The 12,500-nt window shown below is 46.0% G+C and overlaps 1 protein-coding gene and 1 long non-coding RNA gene across 14 annotated transcripts in view; one reads left to right on the top strand and one right to left on the bottom strand.

Moving 5' to 3' along the window:
* The window catches only part of LOC118377995 (rho guanine nucleotide exchange factor 17-like), a 121,953-nt gene that overhangs the window by 102,776 nt on the left and 6,677 nt on the right, over positions 1–12,500 (top strand). For all 4 annotated transcript variants that reach the window (XM_052468276.1, XM_052468275.1, XM_052468274.1 and 1 more), the window contains exons 7-17: positions 107–157; positions 942–1,051; positions 7,220–7,305; positions 7,701–7,819; positions 8,436–8,643; positions 8,757–8,830; positions 8,984–9,171; positions 9,599–9,840; positions 10,028–10,295; positions 11,702–11,788; positions 11,903–12,119. In XM_052468276.1, the coding sequence (XP_052324236.1) occupies positions 107–157; positions 942–1,051; positions 7,220–7,305; positions 7,701–7,819; positions 8,436–8,643; positions 8,757–8,830; positions 8,984–9,171; positions 9,599–9,840; positions 10,028–10,295; positions 11,702–11,788; positions 11,903–12,119 (1,650 nt within the window). The remainder of the gene's footprint in view (positions 1–106; positions 158–941; positions 1,052–7,219; positions 7,306–7,700; positions 7,820–8,435; positions 8,644–8,756; positions 8,831–8,983; positions 9,172–9,598; positions 9,841–10,027; positions 10,296–11,701; positions 11,789–11,902; positions 12,120–12,500) is intronic.
* LOC127908805 (uncharacterized) overlaps positions 12,132–12,500 on the bottom strand; it is a 1,843-nt gene continuing 1,474 nt past the window's right edge. For all 10 annotated transcript variants that reach the window (XR_008068512.1, XR_008068521.1, XR_008068515.1 and 7 more), the window contains 2 exons: positions 12,406–12,500; positions 12,132–12,366 (listed from right to left, as the gene is read on the bottom strand). The exon at positions 12,406–12,500 is cut by the window's right edge. This is a non-coding gene — a long non-coding RNA (uncharacterized LOC127908805). The remainder of the gene's footprint in view (positions 12,367–12,405) is intronic.

The raw sequence follows: 12,500 nt of genomic DNA, 5'->3' as shown, positions 1-12,500 counted from the left end.
ACTTTCATATAATATATATATATCTATACTCACACTGCTTTCTTTTACTATCTCAAAGTTGATAGTACTGTAATGATGATTGTAAATCTCTCTCTCTCTCGGTCAGATCCTTAACCCGATGAGGAAGTTCCTGAGACAGGAGATGGTGATGGAGGCGGTGAGACTGAGACACTCAGACTGATTGATTGACAGTGTGACGGTCTTCCAGACTGACAGCAGAGACCATAGATACTCTGCTGAGTGACATCCCTCTGATACTGCCCCCTGTGTCAGATATCAATCTAGATAACAGATAACAAGGATTGGATGTCTCTCTCTCTCTCTCTCTCTCTCTCTCTCTCTCTCTCTCTCTCTCGCTCTGTCCATCTGTCTCTCTCTCCTCTGTCTCTCTCCTCGCTCCTCTCTCTCTCTCTCTCTCTCTCTCTCCACTCACCTCTCTCTCCTCTCTCTCTGCCTCTCTCCTCTCTCTCTCCTCTGTCCCTCTCTCCTCTCTCTCTCGCTCTGTAAATCTGTCTCTCTCCTCTGTCTCTCTCCTCGCTCCTCTCTCTCTCTGCCTCTCTCCTCTCTCTCTTCTCTGTCTCTCTCCTCTGTCCCTCTCCTCTCTCTCGCTCTGTAAATCTGTCTCTCTCTCTCTCTCTCCTCTGTCTCTCTCCTCGCTCCTCTCTCTCTCCACTCACCTCTCTCTCTCTCTCCTCTCTCTCTGCCTCTCTCCTCTCTTTCCTCTGTCTCTCTCCTCGCTCCTCTCTCTCTCCACTCACCTCTCTCCTCTCTCTCTGCCTCTCTCCTCTCTCTCTTCTCTGTCTCTCTCCTCTGTCCCTCTCTCCTCTCTCTCCACTCTCCTCTCTCTGCCTCTCTCTTTCCTCTCCTCTATCTCTCTCTCCTCTCTCTCTCTCTCTCTCCTCACTCAACTCTCTCTGCTCTCTCTATTTCTCACTCTGCAGAAGACCGTGGGGGGTAAGAAGGACCGTTCTCTCTTCCTCTTCAGTGATCTGCTCATCTGCACCACCCTAAAGAGGAAGTCTGGATCCCTGAGACGCAGCTCCATGAGCCTGTGAGCCTCACACACACACACACACACACACACACACACACACACACACACACACAAACCTGCAATGTAGCTGCTTGAGCTTCTGAGTCACAATATAGAATGACAACAGACAGATCAGTCCATCTTGTATTTTTCCACTCATTAGCAATCCTCCTGGGAATCCCTATTTGATGAGTGGAACCTGTATGGGTTAAGGTTAGGTCCCTAACCTAAACCCTACGTTTCCCACATTGAGGTATAAAATAACTAGACCTTTTGTTTTCAACGTAATCTACTCACATTCGTATACGCCGATATGTGGAGCGTCTAGATCCGGGTAAGATTCTGTTTCCACAGCCCAGCTTCACATAGACCGAACACATTGACCAACTTCACATAGACCGAACACATAGACCGAACACATAGACCAACTTCACATAGACCGAACACATAGACCGAACACATAGACCAGCTTCACATAGACCGAACACATAGACCAACTTCACATAGACCGAACACATAGACCAGCTTCACATAGACCGAACACATAGACCAACTTCACATAGACCGAACACATAGACCAACTTCACATAGACCAACTTCACATAGACCAACTTCACATAGACCGAACACATAGACCAACTTCACATAGACCGAACACATTGACCAACTTCACATAGACCAACTTCACATAGACCGAACACATAGACCAACTTCACATAGACCGAACACATAGACCAACTTCACATAGACCAACTTCACATAGACCAAACACATTGACCAACTTCACATAGACCGAACACATAGACCAACTTCACATAGACCAAACACATAGACCAACTTCACATAGACCGAACACATAGACCAACTTCACATAGACCGAACACATAGACCAACTTCACATAGACCAACTTCACATAGACCGAACACATAGACCAACTTCACATAGACCGAACACATAGACCAACTTCACATAGACCGAACACATTGACCAACTTCACATAGACCGAACACATAGACCAACTTCACATAGACCGAACACATAGACCAACTTCACATAGACCGAACACATAGACCAACTTCACATAGACCAACTTCACATAGACCGAACACATAGACCAACTTCACATAGACCGAACACATAGACCAACTTCACATAGACCGAACACATAGACCAACTTCACATAGACCGAACACATAGACCAACTTCACATAGACCAACTTCACATAGACCAACTTCACATAGACCGAACACATAGACCAACTTCACATAGACCGAACACATAGACCAACTTCACATAGACCAACTTCACATAGACCGAACACATAGACCAACTTCACATAGACCAACTTCACATAGACCGAACACATAGACCAACTTCACATAGACCGAACACATTGACCAACTTCACATAGACCAACTTCACATAGACCGAACACATAGACCAACTTCACATAGACCAACTTCACATAGACTGAACACATAGACCAACTTCACATAGACCGAACACATAGACCAACTTCACATAGACCAACTTCACATAGACCGAACACATAGACCAACTTCACATAGACCGAACACATAGACCAACTTCACATAGACCGAACACATAGACCAACTTCACATAGACCGAACACATAGACCAACTTCACATAGACCAACTTCACATAGACCGAACACATTGACCAACTTCACATAGACCGAACACATTGACCAACTTCACATAGACCGAACACATAGACCGAACACATAGACCGAACACATAGACCGAACACATAGACCAACTTCACATAGACCAACTTCACATAGACCGAACACATAGACCAACTTCACATAGACCAACTTCACATAGACCAACTTCACATAGACCAACTTCACATAGACCGAACACATAGACCAACTTCACATAGACCGAACACATAGACCAACTTCACATAGACCGAACACATAGACCAGCTTCACATAGACCGAACACATTGACCAACTTCACATAGACCAACTTCACATAGACCGAACACATAGACCAGCTTCACATAGACCAACTTCACATAGACCGAACACATAGACCAACTTCACATAGACCAACTTCACATAGACCGAACACATAGACCAGCTTCACATAGACCAACTTCACATAGACCGAACACATAGACCAGCTTCACATAGACCGAACACATAGACCAGCTTCACATAGACCGAACACATAGACCAACTTCACATAGACCAGCTTCACATAGACCGAACACATAGACCAGCTTCACATAGACCGAACACATAGACCAACTTCACATAGACCGAACACATAGACCAACTTCACATAGACCAGCTTCACATAGACCGAACACATAGACCAGCTTCACATAGACCGAACACATAGACCAACTTCACATAGACCGAACACATAGACCAACTTCACATAGACCGAACACATAGACCAACTTCACATAGACCAACTTCACATAGACCGAACACATTGACCAACTTCACATAGACCGAACACATTGACCAACTTCACATAGACCGAACACATAGACCGAACACATAGACCGAACACATAGACCGAACACATAGACCAACACATAGACCAACTTCACATAGACCAACTTCACATAGACCAACACATAGACCAACTTCACATAGACCAACTTCACATAGACCAACTTCACATAGACCGAACACATAGACCAACTTCACATAGACCGAACACATAGACCAACTTCACATAGACCGAACACATAGACCAGCTTCACATAGACCGAACACATTGACCAACTTCACATAGACCGAACACATAGACCAGCTTCACATAGACCGAACACATAGACCAACTTCACATAGACCAACTTCACATAGACCGAACACATAGACCAGCTTCACATAGACCAACTTCACATAGACCGAACACATAGACCAGCTTCACATAGACCGAACACATTGACCAACTTCACATAGACCGAACACATAGACCAACTTCACATAGACCAACTTCACATAGACCGAACACATAGACCAACTTCACATAGACCGAACACATAGACCAACTTCACATAGACCGAACACATAGACCAACTTCACATAGACCGAACACATAGACCAACTTCACATAGACCGAACACATAGACCAACTTCACATAGACCGAACACATAGACCAACTTCACATAGACCGAACACATTGACCAACTTCACATAGACCGAACACATAGACCAACTTCACATAGACCAACTTCACATAGACCGAACACATTGACCAACTTCACATAGACCGAACACATAGACCAACTTCACATAGACCAACTTCACATAGACCGAACACATTGACCAACTTCACATTGACCGAACACATAGACCAACTTCACATTGACCAACTTCACATAGACCGAACACATTGACCAACTTCACATTGACCAACTTCACATAGACCAACTTCACATAGACCAACTTCACATAGACCGAACACATTGACCAACTTCACATAGACCGAACACATTGACCAACTTCACATAGACCGAACACATAGACCAACTTCACATAGACCGAACACATAGACCAACTTCACATAGACCGAACACATTGACCAACTTCACATAGACCGAACACATAGACCAACTTCACATAGACCAACTTCACATAGACCGAACACATAGACCAACTTCACATAGACCGAACACATAGACCAACTTCACATAGACCAAACACATAGACCAACTTCACATAGACCGAACACATAGACCAACTTCACATAGACCAAACACATTGACCAACTTCACATAGACCGAACACATAGACCAACTTCACATAGACTAGACCGAACACATAGACCAACTTCACATAGACCAACTTCACATAGACCAACTTCACATAGACCAACTTCACATAGACCGAACACATAGACCAACTTCACATAGACCGAACACATAGACCAACTTCACATAGACCCAACTTCACATAGACCAACTTCACATAGACCAACTTCACATAGACCGAACACATTGACCAACTTCACATAGACCAAACACATTGACCAACTTCACATAGACCGAACACATAGACCAACACATAGACCGAACACATAGACCGAACACATAGACCAACTTCACATAGACCAACTTCACATAGACCGAACACATTGACCAACTTCACATAGACCAACTTCACATAGACCAACTTCACATAGACCGAACACATAGACCAACTTCACATAGACCGAACACATAGACCAACTTCACATAGACCGAACACATAGACCAGCTTCACATAGACCGAACACATTGACCAACTTCACATAGACCGAACACATAGACCAGCTTCACATAGACCGAACACATAGACCAACTTCACATAGACCAACTTCACATAGACCGAACACATAGACCAGCTTCACATAGACCAACTTCACATAGACCGAACACATAGACCAGCTTCACATAGACCGAACACATTGACCAACTTCACATAGACCGAACACATAGACCAACTTCACATAGACCGAACACATAGACCAACTTCACATAGACCAACTTCACATAGACCGAACACATAGACCAACTTCACATAGACCGAACACATAGACCAACTTCACATAGACCAACTTCACATAGACCAACTTCACATAGACCAACTTCACATAGACCGAACACATAGACCAACTTCACATAGACCGAACACATAGACCAACTTCACATAGACCGAACACATAGACCAACTTCACATAGACCAACTTCACATAGACCGAACACATAGACCAACTTCACATAGACCGAACACATAGACCAACTTCACATAGACCGAACACATAGACCAACTTCACATAGACCGAACACATAGACCAACTTCACATAGACCAGCTTCACATAGACCGAACACATAGACCAACTTCACATAGACCAACTTCACATAGACCGAACACATAGACCAACTTCACATAGACCGAACACATAGACCAACTTCACATAGACCAACTTCACATAGACCGAACACATAGACCAACTTCACATAGACCGAACACATTGACCAACTTCACATAGACCGAACACATAGACCAACTTCACATAGACCGAACACATAGACCAACTTCACATAGACCGAACACATAGACCAACTTCACATAGACCAACTTCACATAGACCAACTTCACATAGACCGAACACATAGACCAACTTCACATAGACTAGACCGAACACATAGACCAACTTCACATAGACCGAACACATAGACCAACTTCACATAGACCAACTTCACATAGACCAACTTCACATAGACCGAACACATTGACCAACTTCACATAGACCGAACACATTGACCAACTTCACATAGACCGAACACATAGACCAACTTCACATAGACTAGACCGAACACATAGACCAACTTCACATAGACCGAACACATAGACCAACTTCACATAGACCGAACACATTGACCAACTTCACATAGACCAACTTCACATAGACCGAACACATAGACCAACTTCACATAGACCGAACACATAGACCAACTTCACATAGACCGAACACATAGACCAACTTCACATAGACCGAACACATAGACCAACTTCACATAGACCAACTTCACATAGACCAACTTCACATAGACCGAACACATTGACCAACTTCACATAGACCAACTTCACATAGACCGAACACATAGACCAACTTCACATAGACCGAACACATAGACCAACTTCACATAGACTAGACCGGATGTGCACAGGAGCTGCTCATCACGTCATCCAGAAACATGACAGACTGTTAATATCTTTGTGATTTAAAAAAAATCTGCCTCAGCATCAGTTATTTGAATAATTGAATGGATGTTTTGTGCACAAAAAAATGATGACTAAAGGGATTTTCAAATCGGGACTTCTCAACGGGGCCGTCTATGGAAACTGACTTCCTGGGCCGGCCTTCAGTTAAACTGCAGTACTGAAGCAAGACTGTAGTAGTCAAAACCGGAACCCTGGCCCCTTGGTTCACCCATAGTAATACTGCCCATACGAATATGTCTTTTTGGCTACTCGAGGCCTCTATCCTTCTCTATGGGTTCACCCCATACTTTTGCCGTGTTAAATAAAAGGAGACTGTCTTGCTGCCCCCTGGTGTTGCCTGAAACACATTACGCTTTCTGCATCGTACACAGAAATATCTCTGTTTTTCTCCCTGTCCTCACGTCTTTCCATCTCCCCCTCTTCCAGGTACTCTGCTGCCAGTGTGATCGACACTTCCAGTAAATATAAGTTCCTGTGGAAACTTCCCCTAGAGGACGTGGAGATTGTGAAAAGTACGTCTCCTGAGGGCTCATGGGATGTATAGTTTATATGTATCTGAAATTATACTGTAGTTCTTCCTGTGTTCCAGTGTTCATGGGATGTGTAGTTTATAGTCTGAAATTACCTTCATGTATCTACATTTTTTAGTTTATTTTGTAAATATTTTCTTAACTGCATTGTTGGTTAAAGGCTTGTAAGTAAGCATTTCACGGTAAGGTGTATTTGGCGCATGTGACAGATACAATTACATTTTTATTTTGATATGTATCTGAGATTATACTGTAGTTCTTCCTGTATCACAGTGCTCATGGGATGTGTAGTTTATGTGTCTGAGATTATACTGTAGTTCTTCCTGTATCACAGTGCTCATGGGTCAAATGTCATCATCTCTTTTCCTGTATGTAAGGCCCCTCCCAGGCAACCAACAAAGAGACCATCCAGAAGATAATTGGTCGATTGGACGAGGACCTGAGTACACTGGGACACATCAGCAAACTATCAGAGACTCTCAGCTTCCCTCACCAGGTAACCCACACACCTCACATCTAGCAAATCTCATACACATTTACATTTAGTTCCTCTCTCTCGCTCTCTCTGAGAAATCTACTTTAACAAACCTAATTGCTCTCCACCTCCCTCCCCTCTCTCCCTCCCCCTCCCTCCTGCCCTCCCCTCCCTCCCGCCCTCCCGCCCCCCTCCCTCTCCCTCCCTCCCACCCTTCCCTCCCTCCCCTCTCCCCCTCCCCTCCCTGCCCTGTCCCCCTCCCTCCCTCCCTCCCACCCCTCCCTCTTCCCTCTCTCTCCCTCCCCTCTCCCTCCCTCTCTCCCCCTCCCACCCCTCCCCTCTCCCTCCCTCTCTCCCCTCCCTCCCTCCCTCCCTCCCTCCCACCCCTCCCTCTTCCCTCTCTCTCCCTCCCCTCTCCCTCCCTCTCTCCCCCTCCCACCCCTCCCCCTCCCTCCCTCCCACCCCTCCCTCTTCCCTCTCTCTCCCTCCCCTCCCCCTCCCTCTCTCTCCCTCCCACCCCTCCCCTCTCCCTCCCTCTCTCCCTCCCTCCCTCCCTCCCACCCCTCCCTCTTCCCTCTCTCTCCCTCCCCTCTCCCTCCCTCTCTCCCCCTCCCACCCCTCCCCTCTCTCTCCTCAGTCTCTGGATGATGTGATAAAGGACCTGATGGTGTCAGTCCACAGGGAGCTTGCAGAGAAACAGTCTCTAGCCTTCAGTATGAGCTTCCTGCCCACCAAGCTGGAGCTGACCACCGCCTCGGCAGAAACCAGCTTCGTCTTCGAGTTCAGCTCCCCAGACACACGCAGCAACTTCCAACAGGCCTTCGAAGATGCCAAGAAGCAACTGGGTACGAGGAAACACGTTTGTTATTTAACATTGTATAGTTCACTTGTCTTTCTTAGAGGTCAAACTCTAAGTTAATAACCTCCATTTCGCACTTCCTTTGTCCTGTGTGTGTAGCAATGAATAAGGACCAGTGGGACCCAGAGTTCCTGAAGGCTATCCCCATTATGAAGACCCGTAGTGGGATGCAGGTGAGAGGGACCAGCCTGCCCTGGTGATGTGACATGGTTACCTGGCCATTCTGACTGTCTACGGTAAAGCTTAGGGTTTTGTGATGGAGAACACGCCTACTTAAGTATTCATGGTCCTTTCCCTTCCATCCTGCCCTGTGCCTCCCTCTCCAGTTCTCCTGTGCCTCCCCCAGCCACAGTTGTCCAGAGAGCAGCAGTGAGGTGTGGGTGTGTAACAGTGATGGTTACGTGGGCCAGGTGTGTCTGCTCAACATCAGAGACCAGCCCACTGTAGAGGCCTGTATCGCTGTCTGCTCTGCTAGGATCATCTGCATCGCCGCGGTCCCTGGACTCAAGGGGAGGTTGGTACACAGAGCATAGTGCACAAACACACACATATCAGTCCCTGGACTCAAGGGGAGGTTGGTACACAGAGCATAGTGCACAAACACACACATATCAGTCCCTGGACTCAAGGGGAGGTTGGTACACAGAGCATAGTGCACAAACACACACATATCAGTCCCTGGACTCAAGGGGAGGTTGGTACACAGAGCATAGTGCACAAACACACACATATCAGTCCCTGGACTCAAGGGGAGGTTGGTACACAGAGCATAGTGCACAAACACACACATATCAGTCCCTGGACTCAAGGGGAGGTTGGTACACAGAGCATAGTGCACAAACACACATGTATCAGTCTTTACTGTTGATGTCCTGCAATGCTTGTAATGCTAACGTTACTGACTTCTAACCAATCAGCATCCTGCAACCTGTGTCTCCTAGGGAACGTGGAGTCGACCCCTTCCCTGCCCCTCCCCGTGTAGCTGTTGACTCCACCCCATCCCAGCAGCAGCTACACATCTCCATTTCTCATTCGTCGCTGCAGCTGACCGAGCCCCCTTCAGGGGCGGGTCCAGAGTTAGTTCCGTTTGACAGTGATGACACGGACGATGAAGATTCTCCTAGCCCCTCCTCCACTCTGCAGAGCCAAGCCAGTCACTCTACTGTGTCATCCAGCTATGGCAGTGAGTACAGACCACACACACACACACACACACACACACACACACACACACACACACACACACACACACACACACACACACACACACACACACACACACACACACACACCCAAGCCATCCATTCATCCAGCCCTGGTAACGACTATGCACACAAACACCCTGACTGTCCTTTGTCCCTCTGTCCTAGATGAGGAGGGGTCTGGTTCTAAAGACATGGCTACAGAGACCACCAGTAGTGAGGAGGAGCAGGACTACCCAGAGGCCAGTCCTTATGGAGCTCCAGGCAGGCTAGGGGTGGGTGGAAGAGGTCGACCCCACAGCGAGAGCCCCATGGACGGGAGAGCGATGCGCCGCTCCTCCCGGGGATCCTTCACTAGAGCCAGTCTGGAGGATCTGCTCAGCATTGACCCGGAGGCTTACCAGAGCTCTGTGTGGCTGGGCACAGAGGACGGATGGTAAACGCACAACACAGACTAGAGGTTGACCGATTATGATTTTTCAACACCGATACCGATTATTGGAGGACCAAAAAAAATATGCTACCGATTAATTGGCCGATTTTTGAATGTTTTATTTGTAATAATGACAATTACAACAATACTGAATGAACACTTATTTTAACTTAATATAATACATCAATAAAATCAATTTAGCCTCAAATAAATAATGAAACATGTTCAATTTGGTTTAAATAATGCAAAAACAAAGTGTTGGAGAAGAAAGTAAAAGTGCAATATGTGCCATGTAAGAAAGCTAACGTTTCAGTTCCTTGCTCAGAACATGAGAACAAATTAAAGCTGCTGGTTCCTTTTAACATGAGTCTTCAATATTCCCAAGTAAGAAGTTTTAGGTTGTAGTTATTATTGGACTATTTCCCTCTATACCATTTGTATTTCATTAACCTTTGACTACTATGTTCTTATAGGCACTTTAGTATCGCCAGTGTAACAGTATAGCTTCCGTCCCTCTCCTCACTCCTCTGTGGGCTCGAACCAGCAACACAACGACAACAGCCACCATCGAAGCAGCGTTACCCATGCAGAGCAAGGGAAACAACCACCCCAAGGCTCAGAGCAAGTGACGTTTGAAACACTATTAGCGCGCGCTAACTAGCCAGCCATTTCACTTCGGTTACACCAGCCTCATCTCAGGAGTTGATAGGCTTGAAGTCATAAACAGAGCAATGCTTGATGCACAACGAAGAGCTGCTGGCAAAACGCACGAAAGTGCTGTTTGAATGAATGTTTACGCACCTGCTTCTGCCTACCACCGCTCAGTCAGATACTTAGATACTTGTATGCTCAGTCAGATTATATGCAACACAGGACAAGCTAGATAATATCTAGAAATATCATCAACCATGTGTAATTAACTAGTGATTATGATTATGATCGTTTTTTATAAGATAAGTTTAACTAGCTAGCAACTTATCTTGGCTTACTGCATTTGCGTAACAGGCAGTCTCCTTGTGGAGTACAACGAGAGAGAGGCAGGTCGTTATTGCGTTGGACTAGTTAACTGTAAGGTTGGATCCCCCGAGCTGATGAGGTGAAAATCTGTTGTTCTGCCCCTGAACGAGGCAGTTAACCCACCTCTCCGAGGCCGTCACTGAAAATAATAATGTGTTCTTAACTGACTGACCAAGTTAAATAAAGGTGTAAAAAATCAGGAAAAACGGTGTCCAACAATACCGATTTCCAAATGTTATGAAAACTTGAAATCGGCCCTAATTAATTGGCCATTACGATTAATCGGTCGACCTCTAACACACACACACACACACACACACACACACACACACACACACACACACAGACACACGTTGAAATCCTAACTCCGTGTTTTTAACTCTCTCTGTCAGTATCCATGTGTACCAGTCATCAGACAACATCCGAAACCGCAAGAACAGCATGAAGATGCAGCATTCTGCCCCCATCCTGTGTATTCTGTGAGTCTGGCTGCTTTCATGTTGAAACATCAGAGAAGTCTTCCTCTTTATCGTGACTTTATTTGGTGATTTACTACTTCAGTGTCTGACCATCTCCTCCCTCTCTTCTCTCAGATACCTGGACAACAAGGTGTTTGTGTCCCTGGCCAACGGAGAAGTGATCGTCTACCAGAGGGAGGCGGGGAGTTTCTGGGACGCCCAGTCATCCCAGACGTTGAGTCTGGGCACGCCCAGTAGTCCTGTCACTAAGATGGTCCCGGTCGGTGGGAAGCTGTGGTGTGGTTCACAGAACCGCGTTCTCATCATCAACACAACCACACTGGTGCAAGAGGTATGATCACAGTCCTGTCACAAGATGGATGGAACGATGGGTGGATGGACTGATTTAAAAATATAATATACTTTAACTTTATTTAACTAGGCAAGTAAGTTAAGAACAAATTCTTATTTTCAATGACGGCCGGGGAACAGTGGGTTAACTGCCTGTTCAGGGGCAGAACGATTTTTAAGTCGTCGGCTCGGGGATTTGATCTTGCAACCTTTCGGTTACTAGTCCAACGCTCTAACCACTAGACTACCTGCTGGTTACTAGTCCAACTCTCTAACCACTAGACTACCTGCTGGTTACTAGTCCAACTCTCTAACCACTAGGCTACCTGCTGGTTACTAGTCCAACTCTCTAACCACTAGGCTACCTGCTGGTTACTAGTCC

This window comes from Oncorhynchus keta, chromosome 18 (assembly GCF_023373465.1).
Source record: "Oncorhynchus keta strain PuntledgeMale-10-30-2019 chromosome 18, Oket_V2, whole genome shotgun sequence".
Classification (NCBI taxonomy): domain Eukaryota; kingdom Metazoa; phylum Chordata; class Actinopteri; order Salmoniformes; family Salmonidae; genus Oncorhynchus; species Oncorhynchus keta.
This window is presented reverse-complemented; position numbering and strand designations above follow the sequence as displayed.